Genomic DNA, 26,901 nt, shown 5'->3' with positions numbered 1-26,901 from the left:
GAGGTTCGATAAGCTATAATGAATGAAGAGGCGTGATTACCAAACCATGGAGAATACGGCCCTCAAGCAGCCACAAATAATCAGATACAGATGCAAACTCGAACAAATTAAAGAAAGTACAAGAACGCCATAGCATATTTATTTGTCCCAATCTAGTTGATTTCTCGCAAATTTCAACAAGAGTGATCCACGTAAAAGAAAATGTTAAAACTGCAGGCTGGAATATTACTTCAACAGATAAAGGGTGACAAAGTTAATCATCCAACAAAAACCGAAAATCAAAAAGATTGATCCAGGGGAACTTTCTACTCAATCACAATGCTTCCTTTAGAAAGGCCTTCGAATTTTTGCTCTAAATCAATGATATCTTTTACATGCTCCACAGAAACTACTCCCCCCCAATTGGAATGAGGAATGCACTCAATTGTGTTACATGAAGGATAAGGTAATGGTATCATATAACTTCCTTACAAATATACATAAACAAGGTTAAGAAACAAATACATCTGAGGTCAAAGGAACATATCACAACACTCTTAAGCACAGCATGTTGCAGCTCGGGACCCTTCTCCTTGTCTGTCAACAAGAACCATCCCTGCAGGGGTTTGAGCAGGTTGAGCTCTTGGTAACCTCCTTGCTGCACAGACCAACAACAAATCCACTTAAATGTAAGTTGCCTTATAATTTCCTCATAATTAAAACAAGTAAAGAAAAATCAAGAATGCCAATAGAAAACTAAATCCAACTCCAGAGAAAGAAACAAATTAGACAATTAAAAAAAAAAAAGAACAAAGGAACAAACCTATCTCGTAGAAAATATCATTAACATTGATAGCAGTTTTAGCAGAGGTTTCCATGAAAAAAAGACCATTTTCCTCTGCATATACGCGTGCTTCCTGTAAAATGATCCGCAAGGGAGAGGTAAACATACTACATTAAAAAAAATAGACTTAAAGCCAGAAGAGAACCAGACATTATAACAATATAGATTATTATTGGATATTGGAATTAATCAGACATATAGTGAAACAAAGGACATTCACCTAGATAAAATGTGAATGGGGTGAGAGTATATCTCAATCCAGCCCCAGAAAGGACTAAAAGCAATAGGTCAAGCCTAAAAAAAAGGATGCATCCAAAACCTAAATTTAATAACCAATCAACATAGAGAAGATCGCATATACGGATCTTGTACATTTATGTAAAATGATATAATTGTTTCAAACTGCCACATGTGATGCTGTCACAGCCTCCAACAAGTTCAAGGTTGCAAGCAGCAACGGTCCACATAAAACGTGGACAAAGATAACTAAGCAAAGACCAGATATGCTTGAATCATTCAGAGAAGTATATGAATCCTATAAAAGAAAAAAAAAGGTACAACTAATGTTTCTCAGCATTATGTATCCATGGTGACCTTACAGTCCTCATCTTCACTACAGATTTTGCACTTCACCAATTGTAGATTGGGGGAGCAAGTCAAAAAGGGTTCCTGATGTATTTATAGGATTGTATCGACTCCCATCCTCTTCTTTTGAACAAGGTGATCAAAAGCCTAAACATGCATCCAATTAACAACCCAACAAACTTCTTCTCATCTATCTAACATAGCAATGACGTGGTTCTTTTCCCGAAGATGTTAATGGATATGTCATTGGCAATGTATCTAATAATGTGGGTAATTTCCTGGTCCATAGCACAGTGATGACGTGGTTCTTTTTCCCTAAGATTTTAATGGATATGTCATGGGCAGTGTATCTAATAATGTGGGTAACTTCCTGGTCCATAGCATTCAGTCAAAGAATCAGCTTCATATTTCCCCTCCAAAATCGTTCAATGTTGTTTGATTGTGTTATCTTCCACACTTCAATTTGTAAATTCACAGATGATAGGTTCTCTATTTCTGAAGGATCATGAGCAACATGTAGGACGAAATATCACTATTTTGTCTACTCTATGCTTGCAGTGCGAAGTAAATATCATTAAGAAAATAGCGGAACTATGATGGTGGATGCATGAATGTAGTGACCAACTAGATATTAACTTGAAAAAATAGTCACAGAAAAGAAATCAGTAAAGAAGGCACGACCAACCACAATCTATGAAAAGATAGTACTTCTTATTTTTTGGCAAGACAAGATTGTACTTACTTCTGCAGTCACATTCCTCTTATCTTCCATATCAGCTTTATTTCCAGCAAGCGCCATAACGAGGTTCGGATTACCTGCAAAACAACAACAAAATCAAGATGATCAAGTCACTGCAAACTAGAACTTTCAAAGGCCTATCCTTATACAAGGAAGATATTATTCCGTTGGATGAAAATAACTTGACTGATTAAATTCGTCTTCTTTTTATCGACCTCTCCTGTAATCAAAGCATATATCTGTTCTTTTCTTAAATGTCCTAGTTAAGGAGTAAAGAGGGTTAGTGTTGGGCACCTTGCTTCTGAAGTTCTTGCACCCACTTCTTAGCCCGTGCAAATGAATCCTGTCAAGCCAAGAGCTCCAAAAAAGTCACATAAAGGTAACCACAGTCAAACCATGTGGTAGTCACATACATTCACCTAAAAAAACCCACCAGGAAAAGCCGGTAATCATAATTCATTTGATTGCAACTCTAAACTCATATGACAATAGCTATCAAAGATGAATTAGTGCTTTCACAACCAAAAAGGAGTACACTAAACAGCTTGCTGGCAAAATGTCTACAATGCTCGCGACGATCTCTATGCACAAAATTCAAACAAGTTCAGGATGCTCAACTTAAAAAATAAGGAGATTATCAACTACAGCCAGTATTGTGAGTTCAAAATTAGCATCTCCTCAGTGAGCTGCTTCAAGTGAGCTCAATTCTTGAAGCTCCTTTATCGCTGAAGCTGTGTTTGATTTTTCATCAGAATTGAAACTGGCAAATTATCCCATGAAAATGTAGCTTGCATGAATATTATACGATTTCATTTCTAATAGAGAACCAAACACAGCCTCAATTTAATCGTATATTAAGCATGTATACCAAGTTTCTTGTCATAAAAGTCCGATAAAATACCAACATTCCAACGGAAACGTACATGGAATCTTATAAAAACATGGTTTCATTACAACATCATACAACTCAAATTCCGATTCCAGTTTTGATAGAAAACCAAATACAGCCTCAATTAAATCAAATGCTCGAGATTCAAGAACCAAATACAGAATTACTATCTTTGTATAAAGCCTAAATGCATGCATGGCTAATCACGCACGCATCGGAAAGAAAAAAATAAAAGGTATACAGTACCGTGCTAGTAATGTCATAGACAATAATAGCAGCAGCAGCGCCCCTGTAGTACATGGGGGCCAAGCTGTGGTAGCGCTCTTGACCAGCAGTGTCCCAGATCTCGAACTTCACCGTCGAATTGTTCACCGACACCGTTTGCGAGAAAAACGCCGCTCCGATCGTCGATTCCTATATAATTAATTCTCCAATCATCTAATCCTCCATCATCTGGATTAATTAGGTTAAGAAAGTATAAAATACGACTACCACTTACTTGAAATTCGAGGAATTGGCCCTTTACAAAGCGTAAGACTAGGCTCGATTTACCAGCTCCCATATCCCCTAACAAAACCTGCCAAAAATTTTCAAACAAATAGTGAGAAGAAAGAAATCGGTTATAAACTATGGAAATGGAATATTTGGGTATTAGGCTTACGAGTTTGGCATTGAGATTATTGTGAGCGGTGGTTGCCATGGCGGAGAAGATGGACGTTTTGGAGGTGGCGCGGTAAGCTAAAAGGTCTCGTAGAAATGGAATTTTGATTAGGCAAGCTTGTGAAGCTTGAAGGAAGACGACGATAAGAACAGAAAAGAGGGAGGTTTGAGTTTCGAATCTTTTTGGGCTTAAATAATCTATGACTTTTTAATCGAAAAGCTGCTCGGGTGAGAGGGCTAATGAGTTGAGTGAGAGTTGTGGGGACATTAGTTAGACCGAACAATTTTGATTTGTGTTCTTCCCCACCGACCATGACTATTGAAGGCAAAATGGCAGCAGAAAAGGGCAAAAAAAAAAAAGTAAAAAAAAAAGTAGTTGTGCCATGGGTTTTTTTTTTTTAAGAAATAATTTTGTATCGCAAAATTCTATTTCAAAAACACTGTGAATTTTTGGTCACGGATGCAAATTTTTTGTTGGAAGTTTAAAATGAGGAATATTTAGTTATTTACCCCTTATCTTTTGGGATTAATTGCATTTACCTCCCCTCAGATTTAGCTTAACTAAGAGATAGGCCTTATAGTTTGGTCAAATTATATTTTCCTCCCTTGCACTTATGTCATCAAGACCAAACTAATGGCAAATCTAGCAAAAAAAGTGTCCACTGTAGTCTGTAAAGACGGTATATAATATTGATAGATGAGGCTTGTCCACTGTTATGTTTATCGGGCGAGGGAAAAAAAAGAGTTAGGATTTTAGGGGTAGTTTAGGGTTTGAGATTTATAATTGTTGCTGATATTATTGAAGTTGGGAAGTTATCGTTCCATGCCTAATTGCAAGGGTGTATTTTTTATGAAGTCAGGAGATTGAGGTGGATTTGGAACGGGAACAGTCAACGGAGAAACCGATCGAATCGATTTTATATATTTTACATAAAATGTAACTTAGTTTGCACATGATATAATTCATTTTGCACAACATGTAATTATATAATAAAATTTTGTGAGTTTCGCACGTGATGTGAAAAATAATGTACAAAATAAAATCAGAATCTTATATTTTTTTGACCAAATCTTGACCATCAACCTTTCCTGAAACCGGTTCCTGCCCCAAATCCCCTTTCTGTAGTTTGCCTAAATCTGAGAGCTTAATTTATAGTTTGGATAACTTCAAGGGAGTAGATGTAATTGACCCTATTTTTTAGATACTAATGTCAAACTTTTAAACAACTCACACTGTTACGTTTACTGATGTGAACTTTTAAACTACTCATACCATTACGTTTAAACAACTATAAATAAATAGAAATATGTTTGGTAATCGCGCCATTAAAAAGAAAAATTGAAGAGAGGGAATGATGCTGTAGACCCAGATGGAAAGACGATAGGTTTTTACTAGTAATCCATATAGAATCAGTCAAAAGAATCTTGTCTACTACATAAACAGAGTTCAGGTCATCGGAACAACTGGTCGAAAATTCATTCATGCATAAATTAGAATAACCAATAATGAATTCAGCTCAAGATCTTTCAGGCATCAGATTGCACCCGGAAGAATATTAGTTGATATTGAAAAGATATCCCGAAAAGTAAACAACGTCGTTTTCATTGGATTGGAACAATACAGTTGGATGCAGTTACTTGCATCCTAAATAGATTTAAGTGAAATCTACTACCATGAAGATTCACATTCTTGATATCTGGAGAGGAACAGTTGCTTCAAGAATTTCCTCCCTGCAAGAGACGAGCTGAATCTTGTCCCCGCTTCCAAGTCGCTCCATAAGATGTTTGCGACAATTTTCTGCAGCCATGACTCCGGCTGAGTAGGCACCATGAACAGATCCCTGATGATCCACGCTAACAGCCTCACCTCCGAAGTAAATATTGCCCACTGGTGCTCGGAGCTTGTCATATATGTCCTCTGGGTTTCCAACCAAATCATAAGAGTAGCATCCGAGAGAGTCTGGATCAGATCCCCAGCGTGACACTAGATACTTGACCTGTAGGACAAGGGACAACGGACATTCTTAGTAATTCAAGGATTAAGATTTCTTGGATGCATCCAAGGGAAAAAAGATGGGCATGATATACCATCTAGAGACCCAAGAATCAGAACATGCTACACTATTTCCCAATTAATATGCCAGCAACAACATATCCATAACTAAGTGAAAACTAAATGCGACTGTCTAAATACTTCAACAGCATAAATTGCTTGCAAAATAAGTGATGTTCTTTTCCACACCTTATTTTGCTGAAAACTAATATCTTCATCAGCAGTTAGTTAAAGGTAAACATGTCAAACACAATGAAGGCTAACAATCATATGCTAAATTAATACTTACCGGCTTTGTTGCATCAGGAAACATTCTCTTCAGCTGCAACATTACAAAATCAGCAGCAGCCTCATCTGAAAGCTTCTCAAGGTCATAAGCAAACCTTCCAGCTGCCATGTAAACAAGGACGGGATTGCCTGTTGCTTTATGGAGATTCAAAAAGTAGCCACATGCATAGGAAGTAGGTGCAGCAATCCCTAGTAGCTCCACATTTGGCCAGAACACTTTGTCAAACAGTAGTGCAATCTTATTTTCATTCCCTACACCAAGATCTGATATTGCAGCAAGTTTCCATTCGGGCAACTTGGGTTCAAAAGCAATTAAGTTGGCCTTCAGAACCCCAATAGGGACTGTTACTATTACAGCATCAGCAACAAAATTGCTGCCATCTTCAATTGTAACCATCACCTTGTTATATCCATTGGCAATCCTTTTAACTCTAATAGTTGCAACAGAAAAAATGAATCAAATTCCAAAGAATTACAGGAAAGCAATTTTCTAGTAGCTAGAAACTATTAGAACCTTAAATAATTTAAAGAGAAGGTTTTGCTAAAAAGTTCCAAAGGTTCCGGCACTGAAAAGCTAATAACTGAGATCATGTCTCAGAACAGATTAATAAGGTAAGCAATTCAATCTAGATGTAATGAAAAAGAAAAGGAACATCACATAAAACGTGGATGCCACGCAAAATACTGTTAAAAGAGTACTACTACAATTATCACAAGCTTCAGTTGTTCGTTTATGTAGTCCCCCCCCCCCCAAACAATTGCGTTGTTAACAGCTAGGATAAATAAGTCAACAACAGAAAGTCAAAAACATGTTTAATGACATTGAAATTACATCCAACAGCATGACTAGCTTAACAAAAGAAGATACATAATGGAACATTTTTAGTACCAATAAAACAGTCCAGAGGGCAATGAATTCTTTTGCAACAGAAAACTGCCAGCATACCTGTGATTTAAGCGTATATCAATGTCCTTTGCCATAGCTTTTACTAGTGGATAGTAACCTTGCACCATAAGACCATGACCACCAGAAAGAACTTGCTCCTACACATTGGATGCCATGAACCATGTAAATACTAATGGGTGACAAAAACCTCAAAAATCTTTACAGTAACATTACTATATAAAAACAAGTATGATCTACTGAAGATAGTTCTAGCAAACTAACTTGGCTATTGGTTCCTGTATTAGCATATTTTAGGTTTTGAGCCATAAACTCAGGACACGGTAGGGAGATGAAGGGGATAGCAACAATTGCATTTCCATTAGCATAACCAAATAAAGTTAAATAGCATAAGCAATGAGAGACATGAACTTGCCTCATCCCAGCTTCTCAGAGATATCATATCTGCATCTGCAGCAAACCACGCCTCCATTCTACATATGTACCATTGCAACACTTCGTGGGCAAGCCCTTCTTGTCTAGACATAGATGAAGCAAATTTATACATAATACAGTTCAGAATTGAGAATCCAGAAACAGAAAGAGGACCACATATTTTTGTACCTCAGTTCAGGATGCCTATCCAGCACAATTGATATGGCTTGCGAAACAGACATGTCATCAGTGTGTTCATTCCTCACTTTATCCGTCTGGGAAAAATTAAATGCATCAGTACCCATCGAATGGCCCAATAAAATGCTTACGGAGAAACACTGCAGAAATAAAGAGCATACCTCCTTGAGGATTTTCTTAAATACTTCTCCAACTTCTATAACAGTCTGTTGAGGAACTTGATGGCCTTTGATGTCAAATAGTGCATAACTGAAAGGAACAAGATGGCCAGCTTGAGTTGATTAATGACTTAACTTAGCAGAGTTCAGCCTGTTTAACATAGAAAGGTATAGCACTCAAAATTTTACCTTTCCAAATCATGATCATACAGCACTGAGTTGTCACCGCTGGTACGATAAAGAGTAAGCCCTAGACGGCGAATTAGAGGAGCCAAAGGATTCTCATTGCAAACACCATGAAGCCTGGAACACTAGATAACAAAGTTAGTAAAGTATCCACTTATGGTATTTTCAGGTTTTTGTATCAAAACAAAACAGCAACTGACTAAAACATTCCATGCAAAAGCCATATGTCTTAGAAAAGTATTATTTTTCCATTTTCCTGCACCCAAAAACGCAGAGACAATGAGAGACAGAGGCAAATACACACACACACTCTCTCTCTCTCACACACACAGATGCGGAGAGAGGGAGAGAAAGGATTACCAAGAAACATTTTAATCACAGTCAACTCGAGCCATTTAAGACCTATTTTGAAACAAAGAGTTCAAAGAGTCACTGAAACAGACACTGCAAAAGAAGATTGGAAAATAAGCTCACCACGATGCTCCCATATCAATTGGGCAACCAAATGAGTAGTCAGTGAGTATGCGCCCACCAATTCTATCGCGTGACTCCAACAACAGCACCTGCACGATTATAGAAAGTTTAACAAGAGAAAAGCAAACATGAAAATTGCATCACCTGACATGGAAACACAATACCTTATCAACCAGAAAATACCTTAAAAGATGCATTCTGTAGGATACGAGCAGCAGCGATCCCAGAAATACCCCCACCAATTACAATCACAGAAGGGAGTGAACTTTGTCGCCTGTCAATTCGGGGGGAAAAAGCACCTGCTAATTGCATAACAAAAAATCAGAAAGTGTGGCTACGTGAATTTTAAGCACCATAAAAAGCTAAATGAAAACTAAATATAAAATTTTAAGAGCGTCTTATTGCAAGCAAACAACTTGGAAGCAAGGGAAGAAAAACCCATGCCAAAAAGAAATTAAAATAAATAAGAAAGTCTTCAATAATTCTCAGCTTAATCCATGGCATCAACAGACAGAAGCAAGCATTAATCAAAGATACAATCAACCAAAAAACTCGAAATCATTCACAAGAATCTCATTACACACATTCACATTCAAATAAAAACACAATTAAATTAGAAATAGAATTCAACAAAAAAAAGGACTTGGATTAATGAAATTCCAAGATACGAACCGTCCAGCAAATAGCCGGGGAAAGAAGAAGAATCATCATCATCTGTAGCTTCCATGAGATTCCAAGTGAACGACGGAAACAAGTCGGCAAATAGTTCAATAACTCTTGTTTTTTTGTCGGTCGAATGAACTTGAGCTAAATTCACGAGAACGCCACCAACCAAATTTCAACAGAAAACAAATTTCTCTGATCTAAAAGATAATCTTACAACTAAAAGTTTACGGGTGTATAGGAATCAAGAAATTCGAAATTAATTGGAATGAATGATATAAAAGAAAGAGCATAAGGCCGGCTATAAACCGGCTAAGACTAGATGAACACCGTAGCTTATCAAACCAGCTCATAATCGCCGGAAAAACGATCCAATTCTATCAATGATCCGACCGATGCGTTTTGCTTCGGTTGCATAGATCGATTTCCCCTGCTCCTTTTCTCTCTCTAAAATGATTTCCGTATATCTATCCCTCTCTAGTCTTCTCTCTCTCTATAAATGTCTCAGGCTGTTTCTCCCGGGATGCAGTTAGGCGAACGCGGAGGGTACTCCTGCGTGGGGTTATTTATAGAAGATGAAAAGTGAACAGGAGCATGATCAGCTGGCGGAAGTTATGAGGATATGCGAGCCGTAACGTAGCTGGGATATGCAATTTGCACTTTTTTTTTTTTAACGTGTGGCTTTGCGATAATTTCACTAGCTTTTCGTTCCGTCCACGAATCACCCGCAAAACTCGTGTATCACATTAACAAATCCGACGAGAATCCAACGACCTGTTGGTTTTCACAAGTTGAAAGGTTCGAATTTTATCAACTATCAATTAATCACTCTCTCTAATTCTTTTGACCTAATTAGCCCCTTCTTTACATAGATAGGTTAGAATAAAAATAAAAGTAGAAATAGAATTAGTGTAGAAGTTGCCAATGAATAAAGAAAAAGGTAAATCGCCAATAAAAACTTGTATACCAAATTAGTCCAACTCAAATTATACCAGTAATATAAGTTTAATTAGATAAAATGAGGTCTCATTTCTCTAATTATGCTAGAAATTTTTTTTAAAAAAAAAATCATGCTATGCAGTGTATCAAATTATCAAATTAGTCATACTTTGATGAAATTGTTTGGGCACCCATTAGTAAACCTAAATGACATTCTCTCCAAAAAAAAAAAAAACTAAATGACATTCAAATCATCATTTGGAAGCACACACCAATAATTATTATTTTATCTTGCATTTATATAATTTTTTATTTAACTTTATTTTGTATAATATCAACACCTAAAATCTATTTTTACAAGTGCTTACTGGGCGCTCATTAAATAGATCATACTTTAATTAACTTGTAAATCTTGTACGTCAAATTAGTCCAGCTCAAACTATACAAGTAACATATGCTTAGTTAGGCTAATTTCTTTAATTATTGCAAAAAAAAAAATATTCTCAAGAATGTTGATTTGACAAGGGAACGGTACAGAACTATGCCTATCAGCAGGCAAAGCAAATTTTTTTTTTTTTTTTTTAAATGTTGGGCCCGTCAGCCAGCTTAGAATTTTTGCTTGAAATTCAGCCCGGCAGCCACTGCAAACCTTTCTAAAAAAGAAATCGTCGGTCCCCTAACGAATTAGTGTTGTACTAGTGTGATTCTTGCCAACAAGAGTTGATTCTTTGAATGAAAGGTTGTACTAGTGTATCTTATTGCTTGCTTATTTTATTCTTCTAATAAAGAAGCTGGAATAATTTATTGTCAAAAATTCAATTGCAAAAGGGAAAAATATAAGTCTAAAACACTTTCTGGATGTATCCTTAAAGATAAGAACCTATATCTTGGACGCTTCTTCATTTTTTGCCTTTTTTTTTGGTTCCTTGGTTTTCGTTGCTACTCTTTCTCTTTTCTCTTTTTGTCTTTTTTTTTGCCAGTACAATTTGTTTTCGTGTTTATGAAACAAGAATATAAACTGAGAATGTTGCTAATACAAATTGACTCAATTAATAAGAATCGATCATTTTTTTTAATAAAAAATCGTATATTCAAATCTTGTTGTCAATGTAAAAATTGTATTGATGATTGATCTATAAAATCTCTATGAGCGATCTACAGGGACTGATCTTGCATCCACCTAAATTTTTTTCTGCCGAAAAAAAAAGAACATGGAATGTCCAAAATAGCATGAGCCAGTCCTTACAGAAATCTGAAACACTTGCCCTTGCTATTACTGCTAAAGGCATCGTTTTACACGGTGAAGTTGCCTATTCTCTTTCTATTGGATTAAGTACAAAAATTTCTAACTTTGACCATTTGGTATTGGAAGCCAGCTGATTGTACGGTTGAGGCCTAGCTGCCCTTAGAAAGGTTTGGCTGCTTGGCTTCCGGGCTTACTCATTTAAAAATAAAAAAAAATTTCCTTGCCTACTGGGTTTAGCAAGCATAGCTTTGTACCACTGTCATGTCAACATTTATGCGAATTTTTTTTTCAGCAATAAACAAAGAAATTAGCCGCTTAGTTCGATAGGTTGTCGTAATGGTTATATGCAATTATGACATCTGAAGAAGCTAATCATGGTTTGAGTATTATTAACATTTGAATTAATCTTCTACACATTGACAGTGTATACACTTTCACCATCAGATGCATAACATATAATTCGAATTTGAATTTGAAAATCAAATTTTACATATGTATCGTATATCCAATCGCAATAATGTATACTCCCTCCGTCCCGTTTTGTTAGTCTTGGTTTTTTTTTCACACAGATTAAGAAAGTGTAATTAATTTAGTTGGAAACATAAATTTAGATTAATAATTTCCTAAACTACCCTTATGCTAAGATAGACTTTTCATTTATCTATGCATTGGAAAAACTCAATGTATTCAATGTAGTGGGTTAGTATTTAATAACAATGTATTAATAACAAGATATTTAATAAGGGTATTTTAGACAATTTGAAAGATTACTACATTCCTTAATGGGAAAGTGGACTACAATTTGGGACAGACGAAAAAGGAAAACAAGACTATCAAAGTGGGACGGAGGGAGTATAAAATTTACTCTTAACATTTTTATACTTTTCATGAATTGTACAAGTGATATAAGCTTAGTAAAATGAATTGTTGTATCCAGACTCAACCCTATTATTAGGAGAAACTAGTGATGATTTTGAGTACTATCAACACCTTTTGTCATTTTTAGTAATACCCATAAATGTATGACAACATTCCTTCCCTCCCTTTTCTTTTTTTTTTTTTTGAGGGGGCGGGGGGGGGGGGATGCGTAGGGATGGCGCTGTATTTGAGTAATTACGTATCATCACCTACTGATTTTGTCATAATTTCCACTCGTCCTGCTTGTTTAATTGTTAGTTTTTTGATAGTTCACATAAATATGGTATGCGCGTACCATAATAATAGGGTTAATCTTCAGATTTTGACGTGAGGGATTTTACTTGATGGGGGTCGCTGAGCTCGCTGGCTTACGAGGAAGTTTCATAGGCAAACCTTTTCCAATACGAAACATCGCGCCATGAGCCGATAATGCTGCCAACGGAAATGCAGCTATCTACGCCTTACAGATACAAAGCTAGTGGGGGCTTACGGATTTTACGTTGATAAATGACGGAAAACAATCGTAACATTTTTGTGATATGATGTATATAAAATAAAAAAATAATTAAAAATATAAAAAAATTGATTGAAAAATAAATATCTGATACAAGTAAAATATTATTTAAAAAATTTTCCTATCCAAACAAACCCATATCTCTAAATTAAATTATTCCATTATTCATAGGTTGCTTTCTTTTTCTGATTTTACTGTATTTAAAATTTATAAGCGTGTAAACGGAAAATAATAATAATAATAATAATAATACAATTCAATTTCACTTATTTCTTTCTTTTATCACCACATGAATCCCTGAGCTTTTGACATGGATGGGATTTTTGCTCTATGAACTGTCAATTTTTTTGCACTTCAAAAGTAAATCATGGTTATCATCTCTACCTTACACATTTATTGTCAAGAAGAGAAGTTACTCTTATTTGAAAAAAAAACACGTTCACCATCATTTAACTCCGTTTGTTAAGGGGGGAAGAGTTGGGTCAAGTGATAAATTAAAAAGGATAATAAATAAGAGATTTTGGATTCAAAGTTTGTTACTTACCAAAAAAAGTAAAAAAAAAAAAACCCAATTTGTTGGAGGTGAAAATAAGGGTAAATGTAGAAAGCACAAGTTGTGGACCTAATGGTTAGGAAGTTAAACTCCTGCCTAATAGACCGAGGTTCAATCTTTTTTTTTTTTTTTAATAATCCGGAACATGTCCCGACTCGAACCCTTAAGATCCGAGCCGGCACACCAAATTGAAGGAGTGTGCCACGGCCCCACGCAGCGACCTCGAGCGAGTCACGAAGGTTCAAATCCAGGATAAGATTCGAACTCAGGACCACAACTAGTACTGGATCACCCCCGTGAGGCCAAGGTTCAATCTTAACCGGTAAGTTTTGGGTGCTGTGGGATTAGTCGGGTGGTTCCGGATACCCACAGTGTCAAAAAAAAAAAAAAAAACTAGCTGGCGGTGATGATATTGATTTGTTTTTTCAAGCAAGATTCCTTTTCGCTTGTAAAAAACAAAAACAAAAAGGTTCCTTTAAAGCTGTGAAGAGACAAGAAATAGTTTGCAAAGCGTTTTTTTGTCCAAATTCAAATGGACCTGGAAAAAATTCAGTTCATGAAACAAATTGTTGTCAAATAATCTTAGATTAAAGTGCTACATTCAAAATCACGAAAGGAGGAGCATTAATTTTTGGAAAATACGAAGCAACTCGACTCGACTCGACTAATGCGGCTTTACTAATCCAGTCCACCAAAGTTATTTATCGCACATTCAAAAATCTAAATAAACTTACTCAGCACTCGCTAGCTAATTCCATGTTAAAAGTTTGTGTTACCTACTAAATTTGGAGACAAAAATAATAAGGTATACAAGATATATAATGAATAATGAAATCGTCCGAATAATGAAACATTTTGATCAAATCAAATTACTACCAGATTTTATTATTTATCACTACTACTATTTTATTTTTGAGAAGGTCGTATCATATAATTGTATGGGGGCAACAGATGGATTGGATTAGAGCATGACACACCGCCGACACCCCCCTCACTGACAATGTACAATAATTAGGTTCAAAGATTCGCAGTTGAAAATGTAGAACGATAATTGCCATGAAAGCGGGACAGCTACCCATCATAAACAAAAGAAAAGGCCTTTTAAAATTGGGGTGTACCAAGAAAGATAGTACAAAATTTGATTGCTGACCACCAAACTGGATAAGAAGGGCTGTGGAATTATGCGTTTGAATTGCTATTTTAAAACGAGTTTTTATAGAAAAATATACTGCAGCAGTTTAACGTATACGAAATAAAAAAATAAAAAAATAATATGTTTATGAAAAATATAAAAAAAAATTCTGTGAATAAAATCATCGAGATTCCACTATCCCACGGCACTTTTCTTTCGAGAAAAACACAAGAAAGGTTATAAATCACAATACGAACTTGCTGAATCATGGAGGTTATTGGCCATTGACCAGATCCCACTTGTGCAATTAATTGTATACCTAACACAGCGTTACTATGTGGAGTGCTCCATTGAGTGATCATGGCCTACCTGTGTTTTCCGGTATTTATTGTTAATGTGGTACTCAACAATTTGTGATTGTCTTCTTTATGTACGGCTAATTTGTTTCTTTATTCAAGGTTCAAAGATATGTTCAATCATGTCTCTAAAAGAAAAGAGAAAGGAGGGAGGCGGAGGAAGGAACAAAGAAGTGGCCAATTTGATGCAGCCTAAAAGTCAAAGCATGTAGCAACACATTTTTTCTTTAGCTTTTGGAAGTAATAGGGGGACATCAACAGAGAAAAATTTGAAGAAACAAGTTACAAACCCTCAAAAAGAAAAAGAAAAAGAAAAGAAACAAGTTACAAGAATGAATTTGAAGAGACAAAACTGTTTTCCTGACCTCCGGCCCATTAGGCACAACGCATTCCAGACCAAAGATGTTTTGGGGACAGCCCTCCTCTATTAAAGTTAGGGCCCAATGTACAACATCTGGCCTTACATGTCAACCTTCCTTCAACCTTGCAAAGGTGTCTAATAGGAAATTGTAAGGTTCGTATGAATTAAGCATTTTTTTAGGATGTTTTTAAAAATTTATATTGTAATATTATATTCAAAAACTTTTTCACTGTAGATATATTTTAGGATACTTTTAAAATTTAATATTTTATTGCTGTATTTTTAAAAAATTTTATTAATTTTTCACTACCATCAACGACCACCACCAACTCTTCCCTCCTCCTCCTTTGTTTTCCTCCCCCTCCTCTCTTCTTCTCCCTTCCCTTCCTTTCTTCTCCTCCATCATCCTCTTCCCCCTCCTTTCTTCTCCCCTTCCCCCGAAAGCCCTTACCCCTCCCTTTCCCTTCATCTAGTCGCGGGCTCAATTTGTAAGAGAAGGAAAGGGAGAGGAGAGAAAAGGAGGGAAAGGGAGAGCAGGAAGAAGGAAGGGAAGGGGAAGGGAGGTAAGAGAGGCAATGGCTCCATGGAAGAGGGGAGGGGGTGACAGTGGAAAGGGTGGTGGTGAAAAAAAAAAGATAGTGGTAGTATTTCTTATTATAATTATTATTATCTTTATGTTTTTAATAAATGTATTTAAGTGTCTTTTTGGAGCGCTTATAAATATATTGTTATAGTATTGTATTTGAAAAAACACCTAAATCCAAACAGACCTCTCAATTTTGGAAGAAAGGGATTAAAAGGAAGATGATATTCACACTTTAAGAAAAGTCTAAAAACAATTCATTCTTCCTCTTTTTTAAATAAAAGAAGGATAGAGTGCTTGAATTTTTTTTATAGTCATAATATCATCTACTAAAAAAAAATGCTTTATTTTCTTTTCAATGTCCGATATCTCCTATTCATGTAAGCATACAGATAATTGGGTGCGCCCCAATTAATTTTTTGATTATTAATATTTTAGTCCATTTTAGAAAAAAAAATGTATGAACATGTACTTTTTTGAGTGCATTTGTCTAGCTTTTTTTTTTTTTTTTTTTTTGAAATTATAATTGGCTCATTGTCGCTCATCACGTTCAATTCACTTTCTTCATACCATGAATTTTCCATTCTGTTTCGATACGCCTCAAATTATGTACAAGAGGCAATATGGCAATTAGTGTTTTCAGATACGGATCGGACCAGCCGGCCCGAATTAGGTTAAAAACTCGAGAGTAATAAAATCGATAAAACCCGATCGACAGTCGACTATGATCGATGAACCGGTATAACTGTATTAAACCCGGTTTTCCTCTTCCCTTTTTTTTTTGAACTTTTTTTTCTTCAGAACTTTAAGTCTTGACTCTTGAGTCTTCCATTTGACCGAGGAAACAAGCAACAAATCTGGAAAATAGCAAAAACCAACAAACAATATCTCCTCTTTGCGTAACCGTAGCTCCTCCAATAGTCCACCACCGCTGCTACCAACAAGCTTGTGCACCTCCACCGGACTTCACCATCTCTGATGCCTCTGCTTCTCTGGTGTAATTTTCGGACTCCAACTTCAAGCCTCCACTTTCTTTTACCGTAGCTCCTTCACCACCATCGCTCGGTAATTTTTCGCCTTTTCTGTAATATATCATATCCTGTGGTTTGAGCCCGAAGTGTGTATTGTATGTGGGAATTAGTAATACTAAATTACTAATCATGGGAAATAGTATATACTTTGATGGAATTTTTTTTTTGAGGAAAATTTTGGTGAAGTTTTCGCAATTCTTGACCCAAATAATAAAGAATATGGTGCGGAATACTGGTTTTGGAGTTTTTGAGACATAAGATGGCCAACTTTTTATAAGCCCTGAAGAATTATAATACTGAGGTGAATCCGGCTAAATACCAAACCATCAACAGAGGAAAACATAAGTAAAAAGAACTTTATAGAACCAACCGTGATTAGGACCCAGTTGCAGTCATGCCAAGTTCATTTTCGTTCAAAACTAAAAGTCCAAATCATTGGGCCAGATCAGATGTGGAACCAGCTATGATACAAGGATAACGCGTACTAATGTGCGCTGTGTGCTTTTTCCTCCTCAAGGGGATGCAATTTTTTTGTTGTTTTGGTTTTGGGGACAACTTTAAAAGTTGGAAATTCGCGAAGTATTGGTAAAAGAGAACAGATTGTAGGAAAAGAACTGTATGGGAAACTTTTTTTTTTATTTTTTAGAAAAAAATTGGTACTTTTGATATTTGTCAAAGATTGAATATGTATGAGATTTTTATTTTGTAAATTTTGTGAATTTGGCTGAATTTGGTGAATCGGATAGGGATTTAGATCACTAAATTCTTGGTTATATTTTGTAAATTCAATTTGCAAGAATATATATATATGACGTATTTATGACGTTATTCGGTTCGACCTCTAATTGAACTCAGTCGAATTTATTGACACCTGACCTCTAAACTTGATCGAATCGATGTCCGGTTCGAGTGTGAAGACATAGACAGTAATGGCAAAGCAAATCTGACCTGACATCGAGTGTGAAGACATAGACAGTAATGGCAAAGCAAATCTGACCTGACATCGCATGTTATTTTCGAATGCTATATATATATATGATATATTTATAACGTCATTTGATTCGATCTCTAATCGAAATCCAGTAGAATTCATTGACATTTGACACTTGAACTCGATCGAGTCGATGCCCCATCCGAGTCTGAAAGCATAGATGGCAATGCCATGAATGATAAAGCAAATCTGACCTGACACGCATGTTATTTTCGGATGCTGTACAGGCAAGAACAACGAACAACGTGGGATCCAAGTCTTTTCTTCCAGTCTTACCTTTTCCTTATATCGATGCATAAAATAAATTGTTCATTTTCCATAGGATCATTTTAGAAAGGGATAATTTCAGAAACCTCCCCTAAGGTTTCTGACACTTTCACTGACATCCCCTGAGGTTCTCAAAATTTCACTTACCTCCCTTGATAAAAAATTGGGCCCCTTTTCTGACGTCATCAGGGCCAAAATTACAGATATATCCCAAGTAGTTGGGGTTAATTACTACCGTTTATGTTTAAGTTACATAATGAATTTTCTTATTCTTTACGTACCTATTCTTGTCATGCAAGATTACACGCCTGACTTCAAATTACGTACTTTGCAAGAAAATGTCTGTGGAGTCATTTGTTACAAGACAAGAAGTTCAATCAAATAAGAACAATTTATGTACACAGGTGGGATTGGGAATTCAAGCTTGTCCTTTTTGGTATTTAGGATAATGTTTTTATATGAACTCAAGGAAGATGGATAGCCTATTTTGCAAGGTTATTAGGTAATTTACCTTTGTGGAATTCTTGATATCAAGCCATTTGATTGCTAATGTGGACAGGTGGCTTAAGCGCGTAATAAGTGCCATGGATTCGAAGTTCGGCTGAAATATCACATATCGAACGAAGTCTTTATTAGAAACCTAATTAGAAACCTATTAGAGTTTAGTGAGCTCTCGTACTAAGCTCCACCGCCAACCCTCCATTTCGAAAAAAAAAGACAAAAGCAAAACAAAAGCAAACACACGAAGCGCAGAATAACGTTGAAACCCGCAAGCGGGATTATGTGTTTTTTCTATTTCAAGGTTAGCTCGCATGCGGGTTAATGTTATATTTGAGCGCGAGAAGAAAAAATTGGTAATTAGGCTCTTTGGGCATTATAAGTAAATATTTAAATTAATGGCAGTTTTATTACACCAATATTATTGTATTATCATTATTATGATTATTGTATTATTTCTTATGCAAATATAACATTTAATTATTTAAATTTGATTTTATTTTTACAATTTATAAAATTTTTATCACTTATATAATATTTTTAAAACCCTAATACATCTAAATTTGATTTTATTTTTCAAATTTATAAGATTTTTATTTAAAAAAATGGGATACGGATAAGATATCCGGTTGGTTCGATTTGCATAGGTGCATATGAGAATATCCGAATACTCCTGAAACCCGCAAGCGGGATTCTGTGTTTTTTCTAGTTCAAGGTTAGCTCGCATGCGGGTTAATGTTATATTTGAGCGCGAGAAGAAAAAATTGGTAATTAGGCTCTTTGGGCATTATAAGTAAATATTTAAATTAATGGCAGTTTTATTACACCAATATTATTGTATTATCATTATTATGATTATTGTATTATTTCTTATGCAAATATAACATTTAATTATCCAAGCAGTTTGATTTTATTTTTACAATTTATAAAATTTTTATCACTTATATAATATTTTTAAAACCCTAATACATCTAAATTTGAATCTAATTTTCTACAAGTCATACTTATAAATGCGAAATCTAACAAAAAAGTTAAATACAATTTTTGCAGGTCAAATTTAACAAATGCGAGCTATTTGCAAAATTTTAAATATTTGCAACATTTTTTAAAACAAAAATTAGAAGCTTTCTGCAAATAATTCCCTACCTCTCAAAAAATACCAAAATAAAAAAGATAAGAGCTCGCATTTGCTTCCTAGAAATAATTCCCTAGCTCTTAAAAAAGGAAAAAAAAAATTGAGAAGAGCTCGCATTCGTGGAATGCGAGCTCAATAACCAGAGCTCGCATTTGTGAAATTCACAAATGCGAAGACCCCCCTGACGGAAATTAAACCCAAAATCACCCCTTTTGTAGAATTTTTTTAAAATTCATCACAAAGTTGGAAATTTCTCAATAGAAATACAACTTGTCTGGATTCCTTTCACTCTCTGATATCATTACGGTTGCTTTGCGATTACAGCGGCAAAACCTGTTTTTAATGGAGAAAGATGTAGGTGAATTCCATGATTCTCCCCTATGGTTTGAAGAGGCCATGGTTGCAGCTAAAACTTTTTACTCAGAGCTCTAATTGTAGCACAGCAAATGCACTTGTTATCACTCCAAATTAGTAGCAAAGAATGTTAATAGCTTGAAACCTCAGAGGTAGTTAAGTTGCTTTGCTTTATATGCTATTGCTACTGAAACAGCAAACCTTCTGGCCGTTGCAATTTGCAGCTAGCCGTTGCAAAATCTGCCAAATAACTGTTGCATGGCACATCTGGTGCATGCAATTTTTTGTATTGCACTTACCCCCCCTCAACTTTACTAATTAGTCCAAATCATTTATTCTTCTTTGAATCTTCTACTAATACAACTTCTGCAAAGGGTAGCTATGGAATAAAAATACCTTCTCACACATGAAAATAATATTTTAATCTGATTTGGACTGGATTGTTACCACAAAATCAAAAGCAAGGGAGGTAAGTGAAATTTTGAGAACCTCAGGGGATGTCAGTGAAAGTGTCAGAAACCTCAGGGGAGGTTTCTGAAATTATCCCTTTTAGAAAACTTCTCTTGAAATTCTTTGACAATTGCAGCTGCTTCCCCTAAAGTTCAAAAATTTACGCTTGCCTACCTTAGTGTTACAAAACGACTATAATAAACTCTACAAAATTTACAAACCACGAATAAAAAATGAATTTAAATATAATAAAGAAAATCCTTTTGTGCTAATACCTCTTCATTCAAAAGTTCTAATCGCATCTTAGCTAATTATATTATATTTCGAGTTCCTCTTAATAGATTTCTTGCTCAATTCTACAAAGAGCCAACCTGCCAATAGGGAAGCTTTTGTTAAAATGAGTCTCTTCACAAATTATTTAACTAAAGCAAAACAAAAAAAAATTTGTCCAAACATTTGATACCTTCAAAACATGTTTCGTATTTTCCTCTAATGAAATACAATAAAGCTAGCCGATAGTGGTGATAGTTAACTTCTATTGTCATTTAATTTAGTTTAGAAATAAGATAGATGCAAGATAGAATATTCATTAAATATTTTGTTCTTAAATTACCAATTGTTATCAAGATATATTTTCCAGGAAAGGTTATGTAATTTTGCAAGCCTCGAGGGAAGTGAATGCAATTGTTAGAACCTCAAGAAAGTTTCTACAATTATCCCTTCTTCAAAAGCGTGAGTCCATCTTTTTTGAAGTTATTTCCAAATTGATCTATGTACTTTTTCCTCTGAGAAAGGTCAAAAAATGTGTGCCCAAGTTTGAATTAGGAGCTGAACGGTGAATTTGCATCATAGTTTTACTTCAGTAAGTAGCAAGCTGAAAATGTTAATGGGACTTGTACGAGGGGACACAGAGAGGAGAAAAATAGCCTTTCATGATCATTTTTTTTCTTGTATATTGTTGTCAAAAACTTTAAATTAAACCTACAAGCACAAGATAGATGGGGTAAACTTGGGATTTCATGAGTAATAAATATTTCAGGTCAGAAAACCCCTATTGCCAGCTATCTATTCTCGCAAAGTGAGATTTAGTGAATAATTTAGGTTTAGATAAGCTCTTTTCCCTAGCTATAGCCTATAAGTATTTAACAATTCTATACGTATTCTAATTTCTAAACCTTACGTGATAGATCATACTATCAAGTGATCAAAATGAGTGACTCGAAGGTTTGAACGGATCATAAATGAGTAATGAATATAATTAAATCAATATCCAGTGGACATAAATAAGTACTTATTTAGACCAATCTAATAAATAGGTATAGATATATTTAATTATTCATTTATTAGTCATTTAAAATTCTAATTTTTTTAATTTCTCATGTTATTTAATAGAAATAATGGAATTTAATTGTTATTGAATCAATAAGAAATTCAAATTTATTTACTTAACATCCACTAATAATTGAGATTAAATATATAATTATTTTTAAATGAATATAAATACTCATTCAAATTAATAAACAAGTCTGAACAGATTAACATAATTGAATGAGTGTAAATGATTGATATAATTGACTTGTAATTACAAAAATCAACTCTTCTCTCTAGGTTTCCTCATCTACCCTTCTTCCTCCATAGGAGGGAGATCTTGGCCTTAAGCCAAGGTCTCCTTTCCTACTCCTTTGTCCTTTGCTCTTCCTTCCATTCAATAAAGTCTCTCTTAGGTTATCCTAGTGAGAGTTTTCTTCTCTCCTAAGATGTCCTATTGAGAGTTTTAGTCTCTCCTAAACTATCTTAGTGAGAGTTTTATTTAGTTTTGTTATTTACTTTTTCAGATCTTGGAGTTTTTTTAGATCTATATGTTAGATCTACAATTTCTTCAGTCTTCTCATCAAATCTCACTTTCAGTTTTGAGCTTGAACTAGTTGGATAGCAGATCTGAGGGAATATTTTAGATTTGGATCAATCTCGACAGATCTCACCATCTTTATTGGACTTTACAACTGTTGATTAGCAGATCTGACGATTACAGCATGCACAAAGAGAGCTGCAGCGACTTTTTCTATGATGAAATGTTTTTCAAATTTATGGTACTTTTTAAATCTGTCCTTAATTTCTCAAATCTTATGTATTTGTTAAATTGCAGATCTATAATTTTAGTGCATGTTTATCTGCCATTAGGGCAACAATGTATCTCAATTGTGCTGGACAATTTCCAGTAATCCTTTAATGAAATATGTTTTATTATAAAAAAAAAATTGACTTGTAATTGGTACCTCTACTATCACGTGATAAACATACTTAAGATCATCCCTTGCTATTACCTTTCAAAATTAATGAACGAGTTTAGATGAATTAACATAATTAATTAAATTTGAACGGATTAACATAATTAAATTGTGATTGACGAATTAACATAATTAGTTGAATTTGAACGGGATTAACGTAATTGAATTGTGATTGACAGTTCTACTATCGTAATCAACATACATACTTAAAGATCATCCCTTCCTATTAACTTTTAACTTACATATTTGAGTGCTTATGGATATCCCTTATCGGCGGTAGCCCTGATCAGCAGCCCAAAAAGCATATCAGTTCTCTGCAAATTTCTGATGCTACATTAGACATTCATATTCATACAAACACAATATATGAACCGTTATCATTCATGGCATCCAGATTCCAGGTATATGGCACCAAAAAAAAAAAAAGAACACAAAATAGATGCCACACATAATTGTTCGGTAACACTACTATTTTCTGTAAGAAGATGGGAGGACAAATGAAAACATGATCATCATGCAGCACAGAGACTGCTGGAAAATTAAATGCTTCAAAAGTGTTCAGACGCCTAAAGCAAACAAGGGCGTTTGAGAGGTAAAGCTACTAGTACTGGTAGATCTGTGGGGAGGTGGGAGAGGGGGTCTATTTCCTATAAAGCTAGAATTTCTCTTTAGACAAAGTGAAGAACAGGAGCCTCTTGATGCCTTCTTTGACATTAGCCTTGATGAAGAAGTACCACTATGATGATTGCTCCTAGCAATAGGATGGCCTGGTGATCCATGATGACTATCAAACAGTCCATAGCTTTTGCATGATTTCAGCTTCTTATTATAAGGGTTCTCAGGTTTGGCAAGATCTTCCAAACTTCTCACATTTGCCAAAGATGTAAATGACTGTGATTTCCCGTTATAATGTTTTGATAATCCTCTCCTACAAACCAAAACAGAAACAATTAATTACAAATTAACATTGCAGTTGCAAGTATTTGTAGCTTGCAAGAAAAGTGAATCTGATGCAAATTTTATTTGTTTTTCGCCGCTTTACAAGATAATCAAAACTCATGCCAGATAAATCAGGTTATCAACCTGGTTTACGTTTTCTGTTTTGACAGAAGGAATTTTGTGCTTACTTGAACGGAAGCTCTTGAAGGAGAGAGGACATGTCTTGCAAAGGTCCAGAGTCTCCAGATGTAAGCTGATCGGATGATGAACTTGCTGAGGCTGAGGTAGGTGAAGTAGGAGTACTAGAAGAGGCAGAAGAATTGACTTCTTCAAACAAATCTGAGTCTTCAAACAAATCTGAGTCTTCAGAAGACACAGCACTCGAAACTTCTGAGGAAGATGAAACAGCACCGTCATGGTCAAGACCCTTTTTCTCCTCATCCATGATCCCATGGTTGCTTTGTTGGTTCAAAACAAAAGAATCCATTATTTTCATGCTGATCATCACTCAAACCTTCAACAAAATCTAGTACCATGCAGTTCTCTATTGTACTAGGAGATCGATCGATGAGAGCTGCTATATACTCCAAAGGCAAGCAAGCAAGCAAAGAAATATTGGTTCTAAGGGCTGGGGTGGAAAATGAAATATCTGGTCTGGTGTAATATGAGTTGCTGGTTTTTGTTGTTACATCTTCCTGTGAATTGGGTCACCTTAAAATACCTCGAAATCTTGGAAAGTTGTCCGGAAGGAGTGAAGATACGGAAGCTTGGGGTGGGGGAGAAGTTAAGGAGAAAAAGATAAGAGCCAGCACTACTAATTAATGTTAGTCACTCAACTCCTTATTCCAATTCTATCCATATCTGAAACTGGGAAGATATATAAGATTCGGAGTTATCCTGTTTCCTTCCTTTGTCCCCTGCCCTCCTTACCCACTCACCTCTTGTCCCCACGCAACTCATCTGTGCTGTGGATGTGCTCAACCGCGTCGCTGGCTTCCTTGGTGCATGGTCGACTTTATCCTTTTCATGTTATATTCCTTTTTATCCTTTTGCTTTCATAATTTATTTTCTATTTGAAACATGCATCTCATCTTGCAATTTATGCACACCAAAGTTTGGATCGATGGGCCATTTTTTAAGGGAAAAAAAAAGAGTTTAGAATATTCTTCAAATATATTTTTAATTATTTTTTATATCTAACCATGTTGTTATTTTATATACATATTATGTCAAAAAAGGTGTTACGTGTTTTTTAAAAAAAAAACTTCTAAAAAGGTAATTTGAATCAACCAAAGTTTTTAAGCATTGAGATTTTTGTTTATTTAATAGAAAAACGACTTTTATATAAGATTTCCAAGACTAGTTTGGGAACTTACAAGTATGCTCAAAAAGAAAAAGATAAAAAAAAAAATAAACGAGTAAGCAGAGAGAGACAAAAAAAAAAAAGAATGATGATGTTCCGTTACGTAGTATTATAATTTTTCTTTTTAGTATTTGGAGGCTGAATTCTCAGTGTGGAAAAATATTTAAATTTTTAGATGATGTTTCTCCATATTTGTTTTCAATTGCATTACAATTCTTTTAGCTAAAATAAACCTAGCTAAAATGAAGCACACAATCAACCTAAATTAGATCATGATCTTCTTCTTTTATTTCCTCCACTAAACTTTCAAACTAGAGACACATTAATTTTTCTATTTCAACCTTTTCCCCATCTTTTTCTATCCTCTCAAGTGAAATGTTAAGAATTTCTTTGTGAAAATTTAGTAGACTGTCAAGGAGTATTAATGCGTTCATAATGAATATTGACATGAAATAATAGCACGTATGTGGACTTTTATATATATATATATATATATATATTATATACATTGACTTGATGTTCAATCTTTAGTTTATTTTTTAAAATTTAATATTCCTTACGCTACATTACATGTTGACTGTGATTTCCACTATTTGAGCAAATTATATATATACTATTAATGAGATGTAATATTCTTTTTTTATTCATTCTACAATTGTGGGTTTAAGTCATAACTAATAATCTTGTAAGCTTGTATTCGATTCAATAGGGGTGAAACGGACTTTGTGCACCTCTTTGACGAGCGCGTGCTGCTGTTTGGTTTACGAGGCGATTGTGATGTGGATAAGGCTCACCACTCGCCTCTCAATCAGAAATCGGCATTCATGGGGCGCTCACAGATTTTCATTCAATTAATTCCCTCAAATTTCCAGTTATCATTTACCCACCCCACTTTTCAATCAGCTTTATTGCATGGCTGAGCTTCCTATTTCCTCTCTTTCCGTCTCTTAAGGCGTCTGAAAAGAAATGGACGTTTTCTCAAAAAGAACCGGGTTGTACTTCCAAAGGCAAAAGCACCTATCAGATCCATCGAGCCATTTTTTTTTCTTTTCCTTTTTTTCATAAATTTGGCCTAAAGGATGGATAATAATAGTAATAATAATAATAATAATAATAATAATCTGTCAATCTTAATCTTTCAATAGTGACAATTTTATAACTGATCTATTTTATTTTGATCCAAGAGATAATTAGATGCTATTTTTTTTTGTTAAGAGTTATATGAATACACAATGTCGTTCTTGGACACCAATAACATATCATATTGTGGAATAGTATGACTTGAGACAATTACGTGAGGCTAATATTTCGTTCAACTTTGCCATTTAATATTCCAAAGCCAATCAAGTTTCAATTGTGGATAGGATTAAGGGAACTAAAACTTATTCTGTATTCTTTTATCGGCACCTTTTGACCGTGAACATAAAGGACTGGCAACCATTTTCAGATGCAGAAAATTTAATGCCAAGCACCCATCGCTTCAATCTTGTAGTAGTTCTTTAATTGCAGTCGTAATAGTAAACGAATGCCCGCCACTACTGCATCAAACTTTTGCATGGAATTATTCGGATAAACGATGGCTGTCTGGTTTAACAACAAATTTGAGGACTGGTAGGGCCAAATGGAGCATTTAATTGCTTAAAGTAATACTAATTATTAAGGTTAGATTAACAGGTGCTCGTTAAATACTCATTAGGAATGAGGGACGACATCATATATATATATATATATATTTACTACAGTTAATTTAAGAAAGTGTTTAGCACCCTGTTTGTTAATTCAACTAAGCACTTAAATTTAATGGGTTCGGATTTTAATACGGTCAAAATAGAATATCTGAATTAAATAAGTGGCCTTGAATTCATTAGACAAAATTTGGTCTAAAAGATAAGTGATAAGCTATTCACTTATCAACTAATGTGATGTGCACTCAAATGTATCAAAATTAG

At 34.9% G+C, this 26,901-nt stretch overlaps 3 protein-coding genes across 3 annotated transcripts; all 3 read right to left on the bottom strand.

Annotated features, from left to right (window-relative positions):
- Positions 1-202: 202 nt before the first annotated feature.
- On the bottom strand, positions 203-3,957 carry LOC113778290 (ras-related protein RHN1). Its single transcript, XM_027323643.1, has 7 exons — positions 3,698-3,957; positions 3,536-3,613; positions 3,283-3,450; positions 2,442-2,490; positions 2,151-2,224; positions 803-896; positions 203-637 (listed from the first exon to the last, which is right to left on the bottom strand). Exons 1-7 carry the CDS (start codon positions 3,734-3,736, stop codon positions 537-539), a joined length of 603 nt encoding a protein of 200 aa, XP_027179444.1. The 5' UTR covers positions 3,737-3,957; the 3' UTR covers positions 203-536.
- A 1,146-nt stretch (positions 3,958-5,103) lies between these two features.
- LOC113777646 (probable polyamine oxidase 4) lies at positions 5,104-9,578 on the bottom strand. The gene is made up of 10 exons (XM_027322799.1): positions 9,044-9,578; positions 8,555-8,670; positions 8,372-8,460; positions 7,901-8,014; positions 7,715-7,802; positions 7,545-7,630; positions 7,357-7,459; positions 6,984-7,081; positions 6,039-6,468; positions 5,104-5,693 (listed from the first exon to the last, which is right to left on the bottom strand). The coding sequence occupies exons 1-10, from the start codon at positions 9,096-9,098 to the stop codon at positions 5,379-5,381; spliced, it is 1,494 nt and encodes a 497-aa protein (XP_027178600.1). The 5' UTR covers positions 9,099-9,578; the 3' UTR covers positions 5,104-5,378.
- A 13,510-nt stretch (positions 9,579-23,088) lies between these two features.
- Positions 23,089-24,413, bottom strand: LOC113778162. Its single transcript, XM_027323459.1, has 2 exons — positions 23,778-24,413; positions 23,089-23,578 (listed from the first exon to the last, which is right to left on the bottom strand). Exons 1-2 carry the CDS (start codon positions 24,092-24,094, stop codon positions 23,209-23,211), a joined length of 687 nt encoding a protein of 228 aa, XP_027179260.1. The 5' UTR covers positions 24,095-24,413; the 3' UTR covers positions 23,089-23,208.
- Positions 24,414-26,901: the final 2,488 nt, after the last annotated feature.

This window comes from Coffea eugenioides, chromosome 7, assembly GCF_003713205.1.
Source record: "Coffea eugenioides isolate CCC68of chromosome 7, Ceug_1.0, whole genome shotgun sequence".
NCBI lineage: Eukaryota > Viridiplantae > Streptophyta > Magnoliopsida > Gentianales > Rubiaceae > Coffea > Coffea eugenioides.
This window is presented reverse-complemented; position numbering and strand designations above follow the sequence as displayed.